Source organism: Girardinichthys multiradiatus, chromosome 12, assembly GCF_021462225.1.
Source record: "Girardinichthys multiradiatus isolate DD_20200921_A chromosome 12, DD_fGirMul_XY1, whole genome shotgun sequence".
Taxonomy (NCBI): domain Eukaryota; kingdom Metazoa; phylum Chordata; class Actinopteri; order Cyprinodontiformes; family Goodeidae; genus Girardinichthys; species Girardinichthys multiradiatus.
The window spans coordinates 35,363,688-35,390,325 of record NC_061805.1 but is presented as its reverse complement, the minus strand read 5'-3'; the positions used below and the strand labels follow the sequence as shown (position 1 = coordinate 35,390,325).

The 26,638-nt window shown below is 37.7% G+C and overlaps 1 protein-coding gene across 3 annotated transcripts in view; it reads left to right on the top strand.

Moving 5' to 3' along the window:
- The window catches only part of LOC124877972 (EGF-like repeat and discoidin I-like domain-containing protein 3), a 213,655-nt gene that overhangs the window by 22,147 nt on the left and 164,870 nt on the right, over window positions 1-26,638 (top strand). For all 3 annotated transcript variants that reach the window (XM_047381659.1, XM_047381656.1, XM_047381658.1), the window contains one exon: window positions 24,808-24,837. In XM_047381659.1, coding sequence (XP_047237615.1) covers window positions 24,808-24,837 — 30 coding nt within the window. The remainder of the gene's footprint in view (window positions 1-24,807; window positions 24,838-26,638) is intronic.

The following is a 26,638-nucleotide window of genomic DNA, read 5'->3' as shown; positions in this document are numbered from 1 at the left end:
CATGTTTTACTAACCTGTAACTAACGTTGATGTCCCTGTTTGCTTTAAACGGTCTTTTTTTCCTCTAAACGGTCAGAAAGATATATTCATGCGGAGATAAAAGGGTGTAGTAAATTGGGAACCTGAAAGTAGATAAATAATTTGTGTCTTATAATCTATTAAAAAGATTTTAAAATATTTAACTATTTGCAACTAAGCATCCAGAGATCGGGCCTCCGAGGTCTCCACCTTCGTCTGCTGCCCAATCCTCTTTGCACCGGTCTCTCATGGTTCCCACTGGGGGATGGCCTCGCGTCTCTCGTTCGGGTTTGGCCCGCCCGGGTCTTGCGAGGAGCAACCCAGCTACAAGGCTCTCTCCAATGAGTCCCGATCCCAGGCCTGGCTCCAGGGTGGGACCCCGGCTCCGCCGTACCGGGCGACATCACGTGCCTCGATTTTGTGGTCCTCATGAGGGTGTCTTGAAGGTGAGGGTAGGAATGTAGACCGGTCGGTCTCCTCTGGCAGCCATAGTCTACCAGACGGGGGCCCACCTCTTTGGGACGTGGCCCAAGCACCCACACAGATAACACCCCACCAAGGCAGCAGGCCCTTGCTTGTGATGAATGGAAATGTGTATGTCTAAAGTGCATTAAAATTGGGGTTGTGGCTGGGGTGTATGAGCCCCCACTGCTTGTTGACAGCAGAGCCTCCCCCATTCCATCCTGCCCTACACTAAGACCCTACTGCCGTGTGGTGTTACATATGTGAGGAAGGAGGGGATGGGTATACTCTAGACATGTTGATAGATCTTCACATACCTTTAGCCAGAAGCCATAAACAGGCGGGCAGTGCCAGAGAGCATGTAGATAATCATCAGGTAAGTCTCCCATGCAGTTTGGACATGTATTGGTAAGTGAAAAACCATTTTGAAACATAATTTTTCCTATGTAGTGCATTCTGTGAAAGATAGAATATCTGTAACGATAGATAAATCACCATCCCGTTTACTGATAGGAAATGAGTTGTAGGTTTTGGAGAGTAGTTTGGGCGTTGAAGTCTAAAGAAGTTAATTATTACTAGAGGAAGTTATATGTTAAATTGTTTAATCCTACATTTGGACTGGTTAATACATTTCAGTTTGTGATATTCAAAGATTTTTATTTTCTTTTAATCAATGCCATATGATTCATCCAAAACATTAGTTTCAAACAATTCAGTGATGCTGAAAATACCTTACTCTGAGTGTTCTTGTTATTTTCAGTCGCATAGTTTTGCTTACACATGATGCAATCCCTGTTCAGAAAAATATTTGATAATTTGGCTGCCAAGCAGATGTTTTATTTTCTCAGTCAGCTATTGGTTCAGTTTATCATTTGAATTGTCATAGCTTATTTTCTAAAAAATATTTAACTTTATGAATAATACATTTTATTTAGGGCTGCACAGTGGTGCAGTTGGTAGCACTGCTGCCTTGCAGCAAGAAGATCCTGGGTTCAATTCTGCATGGAGTTTGCATGTTCTCCCCGTGCGTGCTTGGGTTCTCATCGGGTACTCCGGCTTCCTCCCACAGTCCAAAGACATGCCTGTTAGGTTAATTGATCACTATAAATTGCCCTTAGGTGTATGAATGAGTGTGTGCATGGTTGTTTGTGTGTTGCCCTGTGATGGACTGGTGCCCTGTCCAGGGTGTACCCTGCCTCTCGCCCATAGACTGCTGGAGATAGGCACCAGCTTCCCTGCAACCCACTGTAGAATAAGTGGTAGAAAATGACTGACTGACATTTTATTTAATACAGGTTAATTTTGGTAAATCTGGCATAATATAAAAGTTTATGCATGATCATGCAATGGAGAAACATTTAGCAAAAGATTAATTCAGTACATCAGTTTTTCTTAATGAAGAATTTCTTTCAAAGTGTCTTTGTCAGATGCTTATTCGGACTAAGAAATGGAGAGTAGGTAAACAACAGGAATTTGTGTATTGTGTTACTTTGATTTTGCAGCTGTCTGTTTCTAAGATTTTGTGACTTTCTGCAATACTCAATGTGAGTCCCACGTAACCAGAGTGTGTGCTATTCATCAGAACTAATCAATTAGGAAATCTGTTGCCAGCTATTCTAATCAGTTTTAATCAGTTTAATGTATGGGTCATGGTGGGTATATAGAGAATGACGTTCAGGAATCAGCAGACTTCACCAAAGTACTTTTATGTTTTCTTATCTCCAATTGTCCTTGTAATAACGTTGTATGTGTATTTACAGGACCTTAACCTCTGAAAAGGTTAGCAGACTATGACTTTTACATGTATTTTATGAGTTTATTTGCTGATCTCTCAAGGGGCCATAGGTTTGTTGAATTTGTTTTGCCTTCAAACTCAAGAAAAAGACGTAGAATATGTGTTTGAATTAAGTATAAATAATGATAACAAAATATGTACCAATTTTATTTGTGTTAAAAAATGCAACATATGTTTTGTTTTGTCTGTGTTTTCATTCTAGTAACTTTTGTTTCCTATAGTTCAAGTAACGTTCCGTGCTTAGCACGTGTGTTGCCAATTGTGATGGTGAAGTCCTTTACCAGTTCTTATTAATAAGCAAAATATTAGCTGTGTTCATAGAAGAAAAGGAAATACCACCTAAGTTGTCGTCTGTTGTTGCCACAGTAAAGATTCAATGCAATAGAAGGAATTTAGTGCTTTTTTTGTAACAAAGCACCCTGTTGATAAAAACTGTTTATGAATTTTCCAGGCATACCTTCATGGATTTTTTTGGTTATGTAAGACTGAGTTAGATAAACACTCCCACAGATAAGTGATCTTACATTAGTAATATTTTATGTTGCAGCTGATAAATAAAAATATAAAAGGTAAATTTCTAAAGGAAGGCATTGATGAGTGAACTGTATTTTTAGGTTGTAGCCTAATCATCAGGCTAAATTAATTCAAATGTAATTAGATTTAGTTTGCAGTATGGTTGCATCATTTTGTTGAACAGAATGTAGGAGAGCAGGCACAGATAGAGATGAAGAGAGTAACAGAGGATGTCATGAGATGAGCAGAAACTGCAACATATTTGAGGGATTTAAAATATAACTGATTTAAAATATAGGTGTTACATTAGACCATTTTGCATATCACTGTCAACAGTGTTCTACTTCACTAACAAAAAATGCATTAAATTGAATGTGGTTGTTGTCCTTATTTCATACTGTACAAGTTAGGTTATTCAAATGAGTGCTGCAGCACATTTTCAGAATCAAAATCTGATTTATTGTCACGTTTGTACAAATAAACAAGGAAATTGACTCTGTTACACTTTGATATAAATAATAAAGAATATATTTTTGAATGTACATACATACACAATTGACTTTACAATGGAATATGATGTGAGATAAGTCTAAGTATGCATGGTGTTGTTCTGGTACTCTGCTGTCAAGTGTTCATCAGAGAAACAGCCTGGGGGAAGAAACTGTCTTGGCTGGTTTTAGCAGACAGTGCTCCGTAGCAGATTTGAAGGTAAAAGCCTAAACAGTTTGTGTGCAGGTTGTGGGGGTCTGAAGAGATTTTAGCTGCCCTTTTCCTGACCCTAGACCTGTATATGTCCTGGATAGAGGGACGGTCAGCCCTGATGATTCTCTCTGCAGCCCTGATTGTTTGTTGCAGTCTGGACCTGTCCTGTTTAGTGGATGAGTCAACCACACAGATGGACGAAGACAGGATAGACTGAATTATGGCAGTGTAGAAGATGACCAGCAGCTGCTGTGCAAGGTTGTTACTTTTTGAGTTGCCTTAGGAGGTATCTGCTGGGTCTTCTTCTGAACATTGTCTATGTATGAGGACCATCTCAGGTTTCGAGAAATGGTGGTTCCTAGGAATTGGAATTGGTCCACAGCAGACACAGTGTTGTTGAGGATGGTGAGGGGGTTTATGTGGGGGTGGTGTTCTCCGACGTTCCACCATCATCTCCATAGTCTTGAGTGGATTAAGTTTCAGGTGGTTCTGACCATACCAGTGTACCAGCCGATCCACCTCCTGTCTGTATGCAGGCTTATCTCTGTCCTGGATCAATCCAATAACGGTGGTGTCATCTGCAAACTTCAGGAGTTTCACAGACAGGACAGCTAATTTGCAATCATTTGAAATTAATTTGAAATTAATTTCAGATTTAATTAATTTAAATAGGGTGCTACTGCTGTTGCCTGAAATACCTTTTTTTCTAGGACTGGGCTACACATGAGGAATATAAAATGTGTGTCTGCACCTTTTAATTCCAGTTTGTGTAATTGTTTATTTATTTAACGTTTACCGAACATGGTAGGTTGTTTCTGTTGGCTTAATAAAACTACATTGTGTCTTTTTACTCTTCTAGAGATTTTGTGTTTTCAGCCTTCCATAAACATCCCCTTTGTCTTCGCATTTCCCCCACCCTCAGGCCAAAGCCAGTTTGCTCCCTCTGGCGATTATATCCAATTAGGTGGAGTGAGGCTTTTTTCCCTCCTCTCTTCCCACATGAACAACTTGGAATACAGTGGAATGAATCGGGGTTTTCTTCTCTTTGATGTGAACAAATTACACTTCATGCACACGCTTGGCAAGGAAACAAAGGTTTGGTTTCCTCTTTCAAGTTGGGATCCTTTACTATTTGGTGAACAACACAATACGCAGTGAAAAGAGAGATCATTTGTGGATGTGGATTGATGATGTTTTTTGTGTCAGCTATGTTAACATCTTGAAAATGTTAGCTTAAGCTTGGATGTGGACAACTGCAAAAATAAATAAATGTGCATATTCAGCAGAGATGGGAACTCACTTTGGTGACTTAGACTCAGGTCACAATTCATTTAGGAATAAAAAAGACTCCAGACTTGACTTGAACTTGGCTCAGACCTGAGGTCTGTAGCTTAACTTTCATGAACAATCTTTATATTGTTTAAAAAAAGGGTAAGTAATCTGGTAAATGTAGACTAGAGGCTGACATTTTTTTGGGAGTCCCACGGGTCACGGGATTCCCACGGGAATCCCGCGGGACGGGAGACAGCGTCAGTAAAGATCACGTGATTGGGACGGTACAAGATCAAAAATGAACGGGAGCAGACGGGAGCAGGAGCTAACCAATAGGAGGGAAAATAAACTAGGATCAATTGTCTTTGTAAATGTAAAACTGAGACTTTGTTATAAACATTAAGAAAAAAAAACTTGAATCGACGCCGCCATTGTGTAGTTTTTTTTCAAGAAGCCTATACTATAATGCGAGTCTAATGAACTACATGACCCACAAGCCAACAGTGCTTCTGATCGATGTTTTCCACCTGCGTTCAGAATGGAGGGAGCAAACGCAGGTGGAGAACTGGACGTGGTAAAATTGGATTTGTAACGTAAAGTCAGAAATAAGGACTTATCTATTAAACTCATAGAGCTGACAGGAAAGTCGCAAATATTACCGAACTTCAGGAGAGTTGAATGTAGCGGTTTTAACACGCAGTCTGCTGCTTGTAAAACGTGTTTAGTCGTAATCAAGTTCACCAGTGATTAAGGGACACTTGTTTGGCAAATTCTGGATTAAATCAGCCCTGCATCTCTTCATTCATCAAACCAAAAGTACCATCATGTGTCAAGTCTCATCTGACCAACAAAATTGCTGCATGTGCGCTAAAGATTTAAGAGGTAAGGTACGGAAGCCCGTGAGGGGACATGGGGAAATGTATTTATTTTGCGTCCCCACGCAATACTTTTGCATTCGGGATTTTGGAACAGCAGCACAGATGACAAACTGCTCATAAAACAAACACTGATATGTCATTGATATGGTTTATTTGTCATATGCAGGTTAACACGCAGTAAATAATGCGATGAAATGCTTAGGATAAGAAGAACTGTTCAAATCACGATAAAAACAAAAACACTAATGGCGTACAAAAAAAAAGTACACATCATGCAGCAGTAATAAGGAAACAAAGTGTCACAGATGTGGTTTCGTGCAGTATTATTGTTCAGTAGTTTGTTTGACAGCTTGTGGATAAAAACTGTCTTTTAGTCTGATTTGAAGATAATTTTATTTAAGGCTGATTTCAAAATAAAACTCAATAAATCTCAAAACGGGTGTAGTGTTTGTTTCATTTTTGCAGTTATCTGGTTTGGAAACTATCCCACAAAGTATTGCGAGATAACGCAAAGACTATTGCGTGAGAACACAAAAAGAGAAAAAATTCCCCCATGTCCCCTCGCGGACTCCGTAGAAAGGCTTCATCAAGGGAAGATATTAAATAAATATGTTGTGAAATAGAAAAGAATTTATGTACCATTAAATGTACAATATATTTAATACATCATTAAATATTAAGTGTACCACTAATTACGTCATGTCGTCTTTAAAATTATACTTAATTATTCAGTGGCACATTTAATTGCATAATATTCCATTTAATGATATAATGGTACATTTATTGTTTCTAATGATGTATTAAATAAATAAATGGTACCTTTAATTTAATGGCACAGTTAAAGTTAAATTTCTTTCATGTTACATTTACTTCACTTATGGGACATTCACAACATTCATTTATTTAATGAGGATTTTATTGTATTAATTTTGTCCATTTTGACCCTCCATTCTTGATACCTGTATAGGAGGTCATGTCAGAATTTGAATCAGGTGTTCTGGAGCAGACACACGTCTAAAACTTGTAGGGAAGGAGTCCCTGAGGACCAGGACCGTGAACCATTGAGGTACAGTTTCTAAATTATGAAGGTAATGCCTTTTTGTCCTTTTGTTCAACAAGTACAGTTCTCTTACTAGGTGCATTTTTCTTTCGTTCCAGCAACTTGAAACATAAAAGTGATGTCATTGTTCAAAGGAAATGATCACTTAATAAATAAGTAAAATACAACTAGGTACATTTTGTTTATTCAACTAAGATAGTCATGGTCTGTTTCCTTGTTGGATATTTTATTATTTCTTCATTATTATTCTTTTTACTCTAACTGGCCTTTACTACAGCTAAAAACAGGGACCTAACTGGTCCTTCAAACAAAGAAATTGTCAAAAGACTAAATGAAGAAAACAAAAATGGGAGAGGCACAGGAGTGGGAGTCGTTCTGAATGGGAGCGGGAGTCAATTTACCAAGAGTGGGACGGGACAGGATTTTTTTCGTTATGCTGGCCTGGGATTTGGATGGGACAAGACATTTTTCTGTGGGAGCGGGATGGGACAGGAGAGAAAATCCACTTCCGTGTCATCCTCTAGTGTAGACCAAAAGTGAAAGATTAATGTTGCACCTCTGAGGTACCAAAGTGTATACGAATAACTGGTTGTCGTGGTTGTCATAACCAAAGTCTATATTTGTTCTCTATAATGTTTCTTTTGCACCGTTAAGCTAATGTCATTACAAAGACACTGCTATTTCTACAGAAATTACTTCCTCTTAGGATTATTTAGAAATTATTTATTTTTCTCATTTACTTTCCTATAAAATGTTCTGTAAAGTTAAGGAGTGGGTGATTTGAACATAGCATTAATTGCATCAATACGAAGATCCTGATCTTCAAAATAAAAGCACCTCCTTTTTGATTCATTCTGAAATTTGACATTAATTGGTGTTAGCCTTTTTCTATTAGCTTCCTTTGAACATAAATGCATATTTAAGCGTTGAATATATACCTTATTAGTTTTCAAAATAATTCACAAGCGTTAACAAGTTTTTTTTACATGTTAAATTGGTGTTCTACAAAAGCTAAATGTTTATTTATTGAACTAGACTTAAACATTATGATTTTAATTCAATCCCTTGGAGGACTGCATACGATCTAAGACTATTCATTTTAGCCATATAAGCTTTGATCTGGAGCAAAACACTTGAAACTTGGACTTTGAAAAATTACTTGTCAACATTTCTGATATTTATCAACTTATTACCAAACTGTCAAGAACACTAATCACAAGTCAACTCCCTGAATCACATGCTTTTCTTGTATTGCCAGGACCAACATGTGTTTTTTTTGGATAGTATCAACGTCAGTTGTGTTGACTTGTTGTGATGTTGTTTCTTATGATAGCCTTTCTTTATATCATACATGGGCCAATTCTCACATTACTCTTTTTTTCACAGCCTGTTTGGTTGAATTTAATGGACTTTTGCATATTTGAGGAATATCTAGAAGAGCTTTAAACAACCTTTCTTTATAAATTCAAGACTATTCATAGCAAAACGTCTTAAATTATACTTTATCCTTTTCAATTTTAAAACAGTGAAATACAGAATTACAATAAACACACTAATTAAAATCTCACTTTACCCTCTTTAAATAACCTCATCATGTAGATCCAAAGTATGTGTAAGTCAGAACTTTAACATTCCCGATGGTAGTGTCTGTAGATGTTTTCATTAAGTGCATCTAAAGTTCAAGTATGCAGGTTTTAATGCTGCAGGTATTCAATTATTAAAGCTAAAAATGAATCCAAATAAAGAAACATAACAATCCTTACTATCTCAATTCAACCTTGTTGTAGGTTGTCTTTTTAATTTAGGGTTTTTTATTGGCTTAATTTCAATAATGTGAGTCAGCCTTTAGAACTCAGTGTTTAATAATTGAAGTAAACAATAGTGTGTGGTCCAAAAAGGGTGGAAATTACCATAACATTTCTGGGAACAGCTTGTGCTGCATAATGTACTCCATGTGCTTCGGCATTCAGAAAGCTCATTTGGTTTTGTTTAGTCATGTTAAACACTTCTGCATTTGACCTGCATTCATGAGGCCCATGGCAGCATTTCTCTTTAGTGTCCACAGCTACCTTATGATGGTTTCTTTTTAAGGGTTTTATACTGTAAAGTGTTTTTTATTTTTTAGCAAGCAACAAACTTAAAATTGCACCTGACCTGCATAAAGTTATATTGTTGCACCAACAAGATGAGTTCCAAATAATTAGTAGCCAATTGGGTATACAAAAGATGATTACCTTAAGGACAAAACATTTCTCAAGTGCTCTGTAAGACCTTTGCTGAATAATTTTCCAGTTCTTTAAAGACATACAGTATTTTTCAGATTTGATAGTTTATTGGGTCTTCTAGTTATTTCTTGTCCACATTCTTTCTTTTTTTAAGTGAACTCTGCACACCATTGCAAAATATAGATTTTAAGTTTTGCCTATTAGCACTGTCCCACTAATACATTATTATCAGACTTTCGTTATATGAAAATTACTTCCCTACATCACTTTACTATGCATTTAACATTGTGGCTGATCACCACCACAAACGATCAAGCCCCACCACTGCTACAGAAGCGATGTGCATCCGGAAGATGCATAATAACCCATGGGTTGGTCAAAACTGAAATGAAACTTAAGCCATCACTTGCGGTCTAATTTCACCAATAATATTTGGCCACTTCAGGGCACTAATAGAATTAAAATTTTGCGTACCCAGTCATGACACAGTAGAACACTGTAAATCCCAGTCCATTGTTATCAGTATACTCACTATTCTGAAAGCAGGCTTAACAAGGCAGCACACATACATAATGACATGACCAAGCTTGATTTCCCACAAAAAAAAACAACCCTTCAGTTCCATATTAGACCAAATAATGTTTTTTAAACTGCCTGCATACATAGCAATATAGGAAACTGTGAGACACATTTGAGTTAGTTACCTTCTTATGCATTAAAGTAATACTTTAGAGCAGGAGTTGTGAATGTATGACTTGCAAGGCGCATGTGGCTCTTTTCCCTGTCCTGTGTGGCTCACAGCAACTTGACTGATCTGTCAAGGTTCTCATTTTGACTGCAGTTTGTAGGGTGTTTTATTTTGAAAGATTTATTTAAAAAATATGAAAAAAAAAAAAAACTTCTACCTGCATTTTAATTATTTATCCAGTGAGGACGGTTTACACATGAATGCAGTTCAGCCATCTTTATTGCAATTACATAAACCAGTCCACTAGGGGAAGCACAGTTTAACCAGAACGTTCTACCACCTCATGACACGTCATTTTCACTTGTTGGCACAGCCCACACTTATGCCTAACCCTACTTCCCTCCTCCACCACATCGAGAATAAAAAATAAAAATGCAGAAAAAAAAACCACATTAGGTTTGTTATAAGGCATTTGAGTAATTAAAAATGTTTGGATATTTTATTGTGCGGGTCTTCGCAGTACTGCAGGATTTTATTCGGGCTCTTGATACTGAACTAGTTGGCCACCCCTGCTTTAGGGAGTTTAATGAATGTCTGGTTTTTCAAAAGCTGAAACTTAAAGAAATGAGAAGTGGCTAAAGACTTCTGTGAAGCATGTCATTTACATACAAAAATTAGAAAACATGACTGTCCTCAAAAAGAGAGTGCATTGATTTGTGTATCAGTTTGAATAAGAGCCAAAACGGCATGAAGATATTTTGGACTGTTTTGCCAACAAACAAGAGTTGACATTTGTCATCTGTAATTGACCATCTTACTAATATGCTTTGCTGCTGACAGACTGATTAAGCAAGCTTTTCTTGGCTTAAATAATGGATATTATGAAATTTTGACAACAAAATAAATTGTAAAATGATAAACTATTGAACTCAATTAGAAAAATACACAGCTGTGTGCATAACAGAAGCTATATGGCCTGCAGTTCCAGGGAATGTGCCCTACAACAAATAGAGTTGCTGTGATGATGAATCATTTCGTTTCTGAATTAACACTTGCAAATAATGAAATTCAATAGGAACACATAGAATTTATAAAAAAAAAAACAACAAAAAAAACATGCAGACCTGTTCCAAGACTTCTTTCATCACGGAGACAAACTTTGTTCCAGAGAATTCGCCCTGACAAATTGAATTGCCATGACAATACGTTGGATCATTTTTAAATTGCAACATTTGCAAATAAAATCCAATAAGAACATATGATTTAGCAAAATCATGCAGACCTTTAAGCTTTGTGTGAGACAGTTTATCATACAGAAGTCATTCAAACTTATGTTTCGCTCCATAGCCCTATGATATTTGAACCCCTCAAATAATATCCCAGTAATTTTTTAATTGTCCTGTGAATCATTAATTTCCATAGAAAAACTAATAAGACAGAAGGACCCAAAATTTCAGCCTGAGACACAAGGCAGCGTTAAAAGTTTATTCAAAGCTCTGAGGTCGGAACACAAGAGACCACCTTCCGGGAACCAGGAATCACTGGAAACAGAGAGGCAGGTTAGTGACGTGAAGGAATTCCGGCAAAAATACACGACTCCAAAAAAGGCAACTAACCTTCTCAGAATCCGAATAGATCAGGGATCCAGTAGTAGTTCCTGAACTAGGTGATGGTTCAGCAGGAGCCGATCAGGGCTGATAATGCAGCAGACACACTTACAACAGTCGGATTGCCAATGGGGAAAATCCAAAACTCTGTGGTCGAGGGGCAGAAACTGAGTCAGAAACCAGGGAGGCAGGCTCAGGCAGACAGATCCATGAGCGAAGCCAGAGGCTTAGGTCGAGCAATGAATGCTGGATAGCTACTCACACTGGGCTTTCAAATATCTGGCACCATTTGCATACCAGAGAGCTGCATATAACTGCTGGGAAACAGGTGAGAGGCATCAAGCTGATGAGCTGCAGGGCAGCAACGAACAGGTGGAGCAGATGAGCTTGATTGCTGGCAGGGAGAGCAGATGAGGAAAACAGTATGTAGACGGGCCAGAATCATCACAGAAAACATTGGATTTAGCTATTAAGAAGCAATCAGATCCAAGCATCTGTAAGTTCTTTTTGGCCATTTGATGCGATAGACACATATTTAAAACTCTTTTCTACTCAAAAAGTATGAATACATATTGAATATTGAAGGATGTTTTTTGCTTTATTATCTTTTAGCCTTCACATTGCTTTCAGCCTTAAAATATATTTAACTTCTATTGCTGCCTTGAAATCAATGAAACTGCAACTAAGCCTCTGAATACTTTCAGCTGAAATTGATATATTTAAGCATTTTAGGATATTTGCAACATTTGCAAGTAAGGAAATTCCATAGATATACATGAGATTTAATCAGGCCATGGCTCAAAGGGCTTCCCCTGGTAATATTCAAACATCATTAATCTTTCAGATGTCATTCTTCCTTTATTGTAGTGCAGAACTGGGCCTGTACCAAAAGAAAGGAGAGATGTTCTCCGTACAATGAACAACAGTGCATTAATAACACGCTACCAGCTCGATTGCGCAGAGACCCACCCCTGTAATTGTCGAGTAAATGAGCACATAAATTTCTATAAGAATTATTAATACTGCTCCTCCGTTCAGTTCGGTTTTTTCCAATTTGTTTTCTCCGTTTTGTTTTGATAATTTTACCAAATTAAACCTCATTCTACAAGAAGGCAATCACAGTAAAACACTGAATTTTAATATTAATATGAAATTATTAATGCAAAATAGATGCAGTATAAAAACGACAAGCATGGCGAAAAAAACATTTGATGCTGTGTGACAATTTTAATTTTTTAAGTTTTATCTTCATGATTTACATTTCAGAATATAGTCTAAATTCTCATACTCGTCGTTCTTGTTGTCTTCCACTTCATCTGGAACCGGGTCGCGGGGGCAGCAGACTCATTAGAGACTCCAAGACTTCCCTCTCCCCCGACACCTTCTCCAGCTCCTCCGGGGGAAGCCCAAGGTGTTCCTAGGCAAGCCAAGAGACATTGTCCCTTCAGCGTGTCCTGGGCTTTGTCCTGGGCCTCCTCCCGGTGGGACGTGTTTAGAACACTTCCCAAGGGAGGCGTCCAGGAGGCATCCGATAGAGATGCCCGAGCCACCTCAACTGACTCTTCTTGATGTGGAGGAGCAGCGGCTCTACTCTGAGCTCCTCACCCTATCATTAAGAGAGTGCATTTTTCACAAACTAAAAGATTTTTAGCAGACATAGGTGGTATAAGTCTGTGCTGTCTGTCTTTAACAAACATTAACATTAACTTAATGTAGAATTGTGATGATTAAGCTCCTTTAAGTTCATTAGTCAGAGAGGCTCTGACTTTGAAGCTTCTCTGTTTATTTTTCAGAAACAGTTGTTGTACAGGCACGACAGTCTTGTGCTGGACTGAGGATAGCTTCCTCTGTAAAATGTCTGCTTTAAATGTCTTCTACCTACTCACTAATGTTTAAATACTTTCAGCTTAAATTGATTCTTAGACATTGAAGGATATATTTTGCTGTTTATTTCTGTCAATCATTGACTGAGCTTCCACTGCGACTAATTGTATGTGCTCTCTTTCATACTCTAGACTTTAAAACTGATTATCTGCCTAGCTGTCTTTCCCTCCTAGATGAAGCTACTAAAGGAGCTACTACCACTAATGTTTTGCGTTTCTTACCTATAGAAGTACTTCTGGATCAGTGCTTCTGTGTACTTTTTGTGTCTGCTCTGTTTTCTCAAACCCCCAGTCGGTCGTGGCAGATGGCCGCTCACACTGAGCCTGGTTCTGCTGGAGGTTTCTTCCTGTTAAAAGGGAGTTTTCCTTTCCACTGTCGCTACATGCATGCTCAGTGTGAGGGATTGCTGCAAAGTCAATGCAAATTACTGCCCACTGTTGCTACATGCTCATCTAGGAGTGAATGGTGCTACTCACTGACTTGATGCAATCTGCTGGATTTTCTTAGATAGTAAACCTTTTTAACCAATTAAAATAATAAACTGAATTTCACTGCACTGTTTGATAGTTGGGATTAATTAAAATGTATGTACCTGATTTAAAATCTGTTTGATTCGATTGAATTGACTTTTTGGAGTACCTTGAGACGACATGTGTTGTGAATTGTATATAATTATATAAGATTCATTATATAAATAAACTGAACTGAATTGAATCATCATCATGCTTTTTGAAATGATCCAGACTTGAAACATTTGCTCTCATTGTAACATCAAATCCAGCTTAAACTTAAACTTTTTCAGATTTTCACGTTCTTCTGTTCACATTTTAACTTTTTCAGCTTTTGAACAAAAAACTATTTAAGCTTCTTGGCATTCAACCTTGTGTTACTCAGGAAACACTTTATCTAGTTTTTTTTTTAATTTTCACATCTCCAACACTTAGCAGTGTCACTTTCCTTAGAAGCCCTAAAATGCCACATAAAACATTCCTGGAACCCAGGTGGGCTTTCCAGGAAAACACAATTGTGGTATAATTCTAACATGAGGTGTTTCTTGTTTTTTTTCTATAGCTATGTGTCAAAGAGACACTTGTTAATAGAGGTCTGACCTGGTCCACTGATCCTAACAAAAAACAAAATGAGAATGGATTTGTTATTTACTCTCAAATAAATAGTGTTCATCACTTAATTTGACAAAGTCTGGTCTTCTGCTGAACCACCTTGTCATTAGTCGGTGCAGTTAATGATAAGTAGGTGCCTCAACGACACCTCTTTAATTATTGTTGGTACTGTAACTGAGACATTTCACAGAAAGCCACACACTCCATAGCAAGACGAGCTAATGTTAATATGCATGTCTCTGATGGAATAAACACTTTAGAGGGTGATAATATGTAGAAGAAAGACGCATGCCAAGCATCTGTTCAGCACCGGGGAAGGGATTTGTATGTGTGTGTGAAGGAGGTATGAGAAAAAGTGATATCTGTAGTGCTAATGTGTAGCACGTACAGTGACAGTACTGTGCCTGATTACAAGTAACCTCAATTATGAACTTTTTCAGAACTTTTCTTTACTGTGCTTTATCAGAAAAGAAAAGAAATATTATTTTTTGGCGAAGTTGTATTTACTTAATGCCATTTCAATTATATTGCTGTTTGGCAAGTTAATTTTGATAATTCCTAAGGCTTGTTTGTATATGCATATATTTATACTCTCATTGGCCACTTTATTAGGTGCCTTAATTCTGTCCTAATACTGCTGTAATACTTAATGGCATAGATTCAACAAGGTGTTGGAAACATTCCACAGAGACTTTGGTCCATATTGACATTATAGCTTAAATCAGTTGCTGCAAATTTTTCAACTGCACATCCATGGTATGAGTCATCTGTTCCACTACATCAAAAAGTTACTCTATTTGATTGCAATCTGACTGTTGATGTGACTGTGGAGGCCATTGGAGTATAGTGAACTCACTGTCATGTTAAAGAAACCGGTGTTAGATGAAATCTTGTTAGAGGTAGCCATGAGTAAGTGGGTACACTGTGGTCATCAAGGAATAGACATGGTCAGCTACAAAACTCAGGTAGGCAGAAGCATTTACTCAATCTTCACATGGTTATAAGGGGCTTGACATGTACAAAGGAAACATCTTCCACACCTTTATATCACCACCTGAATTGTTGATATAAGGCAGGATGGTTTTATGCTTTCATGTTGTTTTGGCCCCATTCTGACCCTTTGATATGAATTGTGCATTTAAAATAAAGAATCATCAGACAGAGCGACATATTTCCAGTCTGCTTTCTGCTCTCGGTGGAGGAGGACGCTTTTTCTCTGTCTCCCACCCCCTCCCATATCTGCCCTGCTTCTTGCATATCTTCCAAATTCTTAGTTATGGATTTGGTCAGCTGGTCTCTCAATGCAATTGATAAAATTTTCTCGAGGAGAAGACAGGGTGAAGGAGAGCCCAACTTGTCCGGACTGGACGTTTTTCTCTGGATACACAATGGACTCCTGGCAGAAGTGGAGGATTGTGTGTTTGTCGATAATGTCAGTCGAGGATGTGGAAGATGTGTACATAATTGGATGTTTGATATCGGGATCTTTGCTTTTTGGAGTCAGCGGTTACCTGGCATATCGAGAAATTCGGAGAGTGTCAGCAGCTGTTCTGGCAATTGTGAGGCTGCCTGGCATGTGTGATGGGATCTTCAGGGAGATCAGCACTCAGACTGAGATGTTACGTGAGCTGAATTGCAGACTGGATATGATCCTTACACAGGATCGCAGGCAGGTTGCGGTTCCTGGACTCAGGGGTGAAATGGGATAAATCTTGGAGAAAGTTGTTTGCTCGGATCTGGCAGAAAGACCAGGAATTTGGCTGTTTGGATTCGCCTTTGAGAAGCACCAGCGAGACTCTCAAGGCTGACGGAAAATTAAGAGTCAGCCTAACCCAAATAATTGTTGTTTTTCTGAATATGGGTCCCCTGCACGACCTTGATGGTTGGCTATCTTCAACTTCTCCTGGAAGTTATGTAAACATGACGCTCTGCTCCCTCTGCCCCCTCCCTTCCCTGAGGACATCTGTGGACCTGCTCAGAACTTTGTGGCCGGTTGATGTACATTCCAACGTACCATCAAGGACAATGGCCTCTGTGACAGTGCTTCATGGACTTACTTGCACACACTCACTCGCACACACACACATGCTCAAGATAAACATATGCACCCCTCACACCACCTTCACCGTTCCCAGCATGATGTTGTTTTGTAAACTTGTTGCTTCTTTGTGCTGAGGTTTTTTGCAATCTCAAACTGTATCCTGCTAAGGATAAAGTGTGAATTATGATTTTTTCCCTCTACTCTCCAAATGTGGCCTCTTTTCTCATCTAGCAAGGGCAGCGCCTGTGAGTGGGCAGCAAAGCCTCTGTGACCCGTCCCCCCTTTGTCTTGTGTCATGATGTCTGTTTGGATGGGTTGTACTGGAATTCTAATTTCCCCTCGGGGATCAATAAAGTATCTTTGAATTGAATTAAATTGTGTTGTTGAAGTTTTGTAAAGCTGTGCGAATTATAGATTTAGTTTTTGTACTTAGCTGACAAGAATTGCACCCCGTGTGGTCTTTTGCTACTGCAGCCCATCTGCTTTAAAGTTCAATGGGTATTTGGTTCAGAGACATGCACCATACCTTGGCTGTAACCAGTGGTGATTTGAGCAACTGCTGTTGTCATCTTAAACTAGTCTGCCTTATTCTACTCTGACCTTTAGGATCACCATGGTATTTTTGGCAACATGACACTTACTGGATAATTTTTTTTTGACCATTATGTGTTGACTTTGAAGACGGCTGTGAGTAAAAAAATATCCTCTTTCCCCCCTGTTTTGCTGTTCTGGTTGTACTTCATCAAGTCGTCTTTCAGGTCTACATGCAGAAATGCATTGAGATGATGGCATGTGATTGACTAATTCACTGTGTTAACAGTCAGTCAAAGGCATCTACCTAAAAAAATATGACCAGTTCACGAATTTGGGAATATTTTAATCTAAATGCAGGTTTCTTACAAATGAAAGAAATTACTGTGTTTATTTTACAGACTTCCATTCTTATCAAAGCAGTCCACTTATTATATTTGCTGCCACAAACTGTAAAGAGAAATGAAAATATTAATAATACAAATGCCAGATATTCATAACAAGGGACACTTGACATATGCAAACAGAATGTAACTGTAGTATTGTCTTGGCTACAAGTAATAGCAGTGACACTTAACTGTCAACCCTGATGATACTCTGCTAAACAGGAGTCAAATACCTATTACCGGTATTGTGTTTTGATGCTGTCATGGACTTGACTCTATACAGAAGGGACACGTTTGTCTAAGCCATGATGCTAAATGTAGCTGGACCTTTTGTCTGGTTGATTTAGTTGTGCATTCCATTGTAAAATCCTAATTAATGTGAAGAAGTTTACTGCTGAAACAATACATACAAATACATCACAGTATAACCCTACACTGCAACCTGCTGTCTTCGACCATTTGCAAGATGTTTGAAGAGAAATTGTGTAAATGTATTATGTAACTATACTAGAAGAATGGCTAATGCAGTAACACCTACAAAATGTCAAAACCTCTGCCCTGGTAGATAAGTGACATTAAACTCAAGTCCCCCTGCCTCCTTTCTACAATCCACAAAAAATGTTTAACTGATAAAGGACTCTTAATTGTGGAGATGACTTAGTCACATCTGCTGCAATGGTTGTGTCGATGCTTTACTCAGGGACATGTAGAGACATCACAACAATAACATGACTAATCATGATTGTAAGTAAACAACACTAACAGTGCAGTGTGACTATTTATTACAAAGTGACCCTACTGAAAGAATCCACATTCATTGCATTAACCTTAACAAATGACTCCTAGAACAATTAGAAATCTACTTATCCCTCGGTTCACAGTGTCAAAGGTGATGTCATGAATTTAATGTAATTGTTTTTTCCAAGTAACTGAGTTATTTTAAAGTGGCGTGTGAGCCACGTTCAACATTGTTTCATCCAAGAACTTATTAGATATGTACCGAAGGTTTTGCTTTTACTTCTATCTTTTGAGTCCATTTTACCTGCTTCTAATATCTTAGTTTGGGTAATCGCTGATTTGCACACTTTAATCTTCTCAAATTAGTTTAATTTGTCTTAGAAGTCCAAACTCACCCCTAAGAATGATATCACACCTGCGTTCAGTACATTCTACTTTGCAATTTGGGTGGGATTTGCTTATTATGGGAGATGTGTTGCTAACTTTTATTAGCATTACCAGCTGATAATGTATTTTTTCTATGTGTTCTATGTGTTTGCCAATAAAGAGATACAACAGTTGCAATTTTCACTGCATGTTATATATGTGAGACCAAACTTCAGGGGATCCTATTGTCATTTTGACTTCCAAGTAAGAATAAAGCTCACCATAGGTTAACCTTCATTTTCAGCTAATACTAAAATATCAACTTAATTTTGTGTTCAATAAATATCCTTATAGCTTTTTTTGTTCATTCACATATACAAATGCTAAATTACAAATGCTATATTATTTGCTTGGTGGTTCTTGGTGGTACTTATTTGTTTGATGGCTTGCTCTGAGAGTCCATACCTCATAGTTATTGGTTTCACCATTATTGTTTTACATTAAATGTATCCTCAATTGATGTTGATGTTGTGATTCTCAGTTGAGTTGTGTTTTCTGTAGGATTGATACTTTTTCCTCTGCATTTGCTCCTCTATCTTTACAGAACACATTGATGTCAGTCCTGAAGTTCTGGACAGGACAGAAGGTTTTTATTTAGATTTTGGATGGTTATTACTGCCTCCTGGCTGTAATAACAATATGTCCCAGGATAAAGCCATATCAAGTTTTAAAGAAGATTTTTTTCATAGTTAATCTCCAGAACATTAATGACAATGACAATGGAAGCACATTTAAAAAATACTCATAGCAGGTGTGCCGTGAGTCAAATGTAGTCCTGCATAAAAGAAAATTGGTTTTACAAGTCATTCTTAGACAACATACTGAAAATCTCTTCAGCTCTAAACCAGGTTCTTTAACTAGATAAATAATAAATAACAGAACATAACATGGATATTATTATGTTACATGTTGTCATTATCTATTATTGCATTAGTCAAAGTTACAAAACAATGTGTGAAACTAAATAGATCTTTACTGTTTTGATCAATGATGATCAGATAATTTTTTATTTTTTAAGATTTTCTGTAGTGGAGCATTTAGGTGTTTGTTATCAAAATGATGATCAGGTGAGACACTGGCAATCATTTTAGAGAAGCCATTGTTGCTAGCCATCAAACTGCGAGGTTTGCGCCATTTGTAAAAATAAAATAAAAATGGAAATCACTGAGATCATTTACACGTAGATCATTTACACATACCAAACAATTAGGACAGTTCCCAGTTTTCTTTGGAGTTTACCTTGAATTCGAATGGTGCAATTCAGTCAAAAAACCTAGGTGCATCCCAGACTCTATATGCCTACGTTAGCCTGTGAGAAGTCACCATTTATGTAGGTGGAATTTAAAATACCTAGAATAAGCATGTTTTCTTTGTAATTGTTTACAAAAATGAGGCTGTCCTTCACTTCAAACATATTGCAAGATAGTTTAATTTTCAGATGCATTTGATAAACCACAAGACCTTTGGACAGTAGTTGAGATATTCCTTTTGACAATTTTTTCTAATATTTCATAGCAATAGCAGTTATGATCCTAGGGAACATGGACTCTGAACTGTACAGTTCAAAAGGCCGATATGAACTTTTCTGGTACTTTCAAAATAAATGACATTAACCTACTTCCAGTCTAGCCCAGGAATAGGAGTCAGAGCTGAATCTCTGAACACAAACCCTATCCCAACTTCCATTCGCTCTCTCACACGAATCTCCAGCGAGAGCTGGACAGGGAAGACACAGTTTGCGAATGCCTCCTTGTAGGCAAGAAGGCAAATCTCTTCAACTTGAATCCAAAGTGACTACAATCTGGCAGCAAAATACCTGCCGATTGTGTGCAACAAAGTTAAGTATTGATCTGCTGCTTACATAACCCAGCACTCATATGAAAAGGGAGTAATAAGACAAGAGTGGCTTGACTTTTCTTTGAGGCCTACAGAAGCAACCCATTAGCCCAGCAGCTCTAATTGAAGCAGTTTTCCACACGACGTCAAGGAGAAGGTAATGGGACTGCAGCATTGCACGCCTTCCAGCATTGCACGCCTTCCAGCGTGCACTTCCAGGTAGCACCCACATAGCGGCTATGAAGCAGTCCTTTGTTCTGCCCACATGAGGCTGGATGACTGGGACAAATCCGCTCCTCAACTCGTTGCCCACAGGACATCTTTTCTTCAGAATGGTTCACGTAAGGGGTGGTGTTTTGGGCAGAGGAATTAGTTGAGGATGTAATAATCTAAATCATGTTTATTTTATGACATTTGGTTTCGTTTGTGTGGAGAAAACTCAGCTACTCAAGAGCTAGCTGGCTATCTGCTCGGCTAAGGTGAACAGACATCTCAGCGTTGAGCTAATGATTTGTTCTGTGTTGCGTTTTAAAGTTAAGACAGTTTTATTTAAAGGGGGTTTTTAAACACAGATCGACCATGTATTAATGGTATTTTAAGGTACATGTTCAACTTTAAGGAAACTAGGCTTTTCTTTGTTAGCTGAATCTGCTAATAGCTATCACCAGTCAAGTCAGGGGTTACATGTGACTCGCTGCCATCTTATGAGTCACCAAGTAGAGGGATGGTGAAGAATCATTTATCCAGAAAGGTTGTTAGTTTTCAATACAGGAAATTATATTTCTCTAAATATTATTTTACTAAATGTGATAGCTAATTAAACACCATTAAAAATAATTTATCCAGAAAGGTTGTTGGTTTTTATTTAAAATATTTCCCCAAATATTATTTCAGTATTTCCTTAAGTATTATTGTACTAAATCAAGACAGCTAATTAAACACCTTTGAGAATGAATCAGGCAGAAGGTTGGTTTTTATTCAGCAAGTCTTTCTTTTAAATATTATTTTTTTTAAATGATGTTTTATCCGCTCTTTTGATCTCGCATTGTGATTGGTTATTTGCAGATATACCAATTATTGTTCTAAGTTAGTTCTAAGACTAGCTCAACCTCATTTCCAGATTCCTCAAGATAATCCTTGGTTCTCAGACAAACATAACATTCAATGGTAATGTTGCATTACTCTATTGGTCATGGTTTTTAACCATCTTTGATTCACTTGTTCACAATGTATATAGTTGGACTTCCTTATTCTTTCATTTTGCTTGGTAGTTTTAGTTGAATTATTCTAGTATAGTAAATAGTTTGTTGATTGAAATATGTTTAACTTGTAGTTGAATTATCTTTGTTAGTAAATTCTTGTATTTTAAGAAATTGTGTGAATTTATTTATGTGTGTGCAGAGTTTTGCTGTTCAGTAATGCCAGTGCTCATTTCACCCTTTTCTCTATTGTCCTAATACCACCGCCTTATTGGGCTGGTATTCACAGGACAACACCTAACAGACCAAATAATGATTTAATTAAATATTAAATAATATAATCATAATAATAATCACAGAACACTAGTCTGTTCTGTGTAATTCTGCCCTCCATTATCTTCCCTGTTATGTTCCATGTTCCTGGTTTGTTTTCAGATGTAGTTTCATCATCAGATGTAGTTTCATCATCTTTAGTTCACGTTTTGGATATTTGAAATTTGACCTTGCACTGTGTTTTTGTATGTTTATTTTTTTTGCTCTGTCTCCCTTTTTGCCTTCATTTGGTCTTTCACAACCACCAAAGCAATGTGTGACAGTAGTACAATGACAAATTTTCTATATAATGTCAAAAATGTGATGGCATTTTCAGCAGAGGGGTGATACCACATCTCATATCTCCTCTGCCTTTTAAAAGGTTCTTTAATACAGAGACAGAGTAACTATCCTTTTTTTTTGCCACATAATACCCATTACTTGCAGGCGCGGTAAAAAGCACCATTCCCAGACACTGGGATCTCCATCTTCATATAATTTCACACTGTGCCACCTTTGATTGCATTCAAAAGTTCTTGCAATTTTAGGGACAGATTGGTACATTCTGAAACAAGCAAACCATCAACTGCCAGCTCCTGCCTTTCTTATCAATCTAAAGTTTTCTGTGCCACTTCGGCTACTGTTCACAGTGTTCCAGTATATCCTATCCCAGATTTTTGCACATGAAATACTGGTAAGAAATATGTAATTAATTATTTCATGTAACTGCAGCTGGACATGTGCATATGGTAAACAAAAATGCTCTCTGGGTTAAATGGGACAAGCAAAGGCTTTAAGGCTTAAAAGGCTTTCATATTTGTATATAAGACTGCAATGTGTCTGCCAATGAAGACATTAATGATTAGGATTATTCATACATAACTGAGGTTGATATTCTTAAGTACTTGAATGTTCTTGCACAGTTTGGCTAATAGATGAACAGTATTTCAATGAAAGACTGAAAAGACTGAAAATCTGATTCTGTTGGGGAATTGTTTTGTTTTGAGCTGTCTTTTCTAGGTTATAGAAAAAAAAGGCTGTTATCACATCACATTTTGCTCTGTCATCTGCATTTTCTTTACAGTGCTTGACTGTTTTTCCTGGAATAATTTTTATTAAGCTATTACAATTTTTGTCAGATTCATGACAGCAGAGTAATCATAGGTCATGACAATTTTTTTCTAATGTACACATTTTTGTTTTTATCCTTTTGATTATATAAATGCTTATTCCTTTTGCTTATGAGTAAGATTCTGGTTTGGGGTGTGGAAAATGTATCAAGCTCCATCCTGGCATCAACTGTTTGTCAGATTAGAAACAAGGTTCAATTACTACAGTGGTTTATAATCACCTGTTTTAAATTGGCTACAACTGATTGCTTCACTTCAGTGTACACCTTGAGTCTGATGCACAGCCTTACTTTATTTCTGGATTTTAACAAATGTTCCCAAGAGTAGACATTCATTTAACTTTGATTATACTGTCAATCATCATAACTTTGCTCATTTTTAGTTTAATTATCAAATGGAATAACAGTTTTTTTTATTAGTCAAAGAGCGATGCTCTTATCCACAAGAGATACACATGGTGATGCAGCATATGCTGGGTGATTTCACTCATCTATGTTGAACACCAGCCAAGTGTTTTGATTCACTACATCAATACTTGGAGAGGAAAAAAACACCTTCTTGCTCTGCTTCTTTATCTTCTCTCCATGTGTGGGTGTAAAGCGTCGTGTATGCTCCGAGGCATATGTTTTTTTCTTATCCTTTTCTTTTTATTTGTTTCCCATTTGCTATTGTGTAATTATGTGTGCATACAAAACGTGTCTAAGAACTTTCAAGTTTCTGCCTTGACCCCTGTGGTAAGTGAGGAGGGAAAAAAATGCAGAGAAAAAAACCCCACACGAAACGAAGCGTGGAATTTGCTTGGTTTGGGATTGCACTGGCCCAAATGCACGAGGAAACACAGAGGAGAGCTTTTTTTGCCAGACAAATGAGAAGCTGAGAATGTGCTTGGCTTTGTGTGACTTTGGTGGAGGCTTTCCCTCACATTTAAAGCAGTGTTCAAGGCTGTGATTCACAATGAAATTTTGTCTATTTATTTTAGCAGTGTAACCTTTTCCTTTATTATGAAGGAGCTTGATTTGATGAAACAGATTTAGTCTTAAGTATTAAATATCTTGATGGATATATCATAAATAATGTCAGTACCGACCTTTCTTCTTAACTGGTTTGCTGAAATAAGCTCCATGCAGATTATTATTTTTTTTTCAAATCAAGCAAATTTTGAAGCAATTTAATTTTCAAATTGAAAAAGAATCTCATAAATTCTAACTGGAAAGCGATGATTGGTTTACAGGGATGATTCTGTGCTCATTTACCTTATGACTGGAAATGAAAGAAATACTTTCAGGTATAATAATTACTGCTTAATGAAATAGCTCCAACTGCCTCAATGTCTTCTTTATGGCCTATGTGGTCTTAAATCCTCATTTCTGTAATAATTAAGTATATGTATATGCATCCATCCATTGGTTTATATTTCTTATCATCTCCTATTATAATGGCTGTCTTTTTGTTATCCCCTGCATCTGATGGCCTTATTTTAGTCCCTCTGTATCAAATTTTACAGCAATTTCATGGGTTATGATGGAGATTGAAGATTTTAGTAATGACGGTAGACAGGCCAAATCTCAGCTATGAAGCTGGATCAGAGCCTCAAAACTCAGGATGGTGCAAACAAGTGTGGGTGCCACAGGGGATAATCCTATAATGGTTCAGAGTGATGAACACATATTAGTGGAATGCAAATGACCAGGACTGAGAGCCTAAACCGGGAGGGGGGTAGGGGGTTGACTCAGTGCCAGGTTATGTTTAGAGTAACTGTGTTGCTTTGCTAATGCAATGGCCTACAGATGGCAGCTATGTCTGGTTTTACATACGTTATGCTCCAGTAAATTGCTTGTTAAATGTGCATATGTAGTGCAGTATATTGTTAATAGTGTAGTCGAATCAGCAGTGTTGAATACAACTGCAGTCCTGAATACTGGGACATAGTTGTGATAAAGCTAATAATTCTTTTTCCCTTCTTCCCTTTTTTGCTTCATACAGCGACAGATGGTGAAGAACCAACTTCCCCAGGTAAGGAATTTTTTATGCTTTGTAACATGATCTCTGAGTCTTTCTCGTTTTCTGCTTATTTATTTTGATATATTTGTGTGTTTGTTTAAATACCCAGACAAGGCTGAAAATGTGAAAAAACTCATGGGCTACAACTTAGGGGACTTCCCGCTAGGGCTGGGCAATATGGCCTAAAAGGAATATCATGATACATTGTGCACTAACCTACTAACCTAACCACTACCAGCTGGACCCGGCACCGCAGTCACCCCCCATTTTGTCAACGTCATTGTCTCTTTCACTTCTTGTCACAGACTCAATGGGGTGGAGTCACGTGACTACAGACTCTACACATAGCGTAGCGTCTTAAAGGGACATGAGCCTAGCAGACAAAAACGACTTTTCATTTTTAAAAATACCGAAATTACCGACAAGGGCAAATTGATGTCGGTTATTGCTGTAAATTTTGGTGTCAATAAATTTTCGGTTTATTGCCCAGCCCTACTTCCTGCTAATGTACAGAGCAAGACAGTTACACGATGGTGCAATGATCACTTTGAGAATTAGGCCTTGTCCACACATAGGTGGATATCTGGGATAACGAATAACTTTTTATGCATTTGACCTTTCATCCACACATAAACTCTCTTTTACATCATTAAAAAAATTATTCTGAAAACTCCAGCCAAAGTGGAAATTTATAAAAACTTTTTTGAGCCTGGGTGTGTACATAATCAAACGGACTTTACAGTTTGCCGCATCACTGTCTGTGACAATGATTGCGGCACTGACATCAAATATGTGAACATTGTTTTATAGACTCGGCTACGTACAGTGGAGTAAAACTTAATGTTGAACGATTCCCAATCGACACTATCTTGTGTTTTATAAGCTTTATATTCTAAAATTGTGTTTAAAAGTAGTTCAACATCTTTTTCTGTCCCCACAAACGAACCTCCTGGCACCATGTTTTATACCTAACAGGAAGTCATGATTGTGTTGAAGGATTCTGATTGGCTGACAGGTTTCATTCTTGATGTACACTGCCCCCTATGCGTCCGGAGTGTTTAACACAACGCTCAGTGGCCTATTTTTGCTGGTTGGTGTGGATGAAAACTTTTCTCAAAACCTCATGTGTGTACGATATTTTTAAAAACGATGTAGGGGAGATATTCGTTGTGTAAACCCTGCTCACACACCTCCCCTGCAAGATTGCCATTTGCCGCAGGTAAGGAAAGTATGGGGGGGCCATAGTCAATGTAAAGCATATCATTCATGATTCGTCCCTGCCAGTGAATGTGCTGTAGCTGTTTATCCGCCGTCATCTGTGGCCTGATTACTAGCCTGCTTGTTCACGGCAGGCTCTGCTGTGGAGGGAGGGGTGTAGCACAGTAAAGAAAAAGGGGAAGGGACCTGTAAGGCGTGCTTTTTCAAACTTTCAGGCTAAGTCTCCAGATTTCTTAGAACTCCTTTCTGCAGCTTTAAAGTATGTTTTTCAGATGTTCATGCACTTCCTGTCCACTAAAGCTTTTTAAAAACCATGTGGACTTTATACATGCAGACCTTGCAAAATTAATTTATAATGACCTTCTTTGTACATGCCCAGTGTTGCTGTCTGTGCTGCACACCACAAAGGTCATTGAGTCATTTTCACAATTTTTTGTTTTGCTTTGTTTTGCTCTGATAAAACGTTACACGTCAGTTGTGCCTCAAACAACCTGTTAAATTATTTTTTTGCATATTCGGTAAATTGGGAGTCCACAACCCCACCCCCCGTGCTGTGCACAGTGTTAGCAAGACAAAAAAAACGTCCCCCTATGCT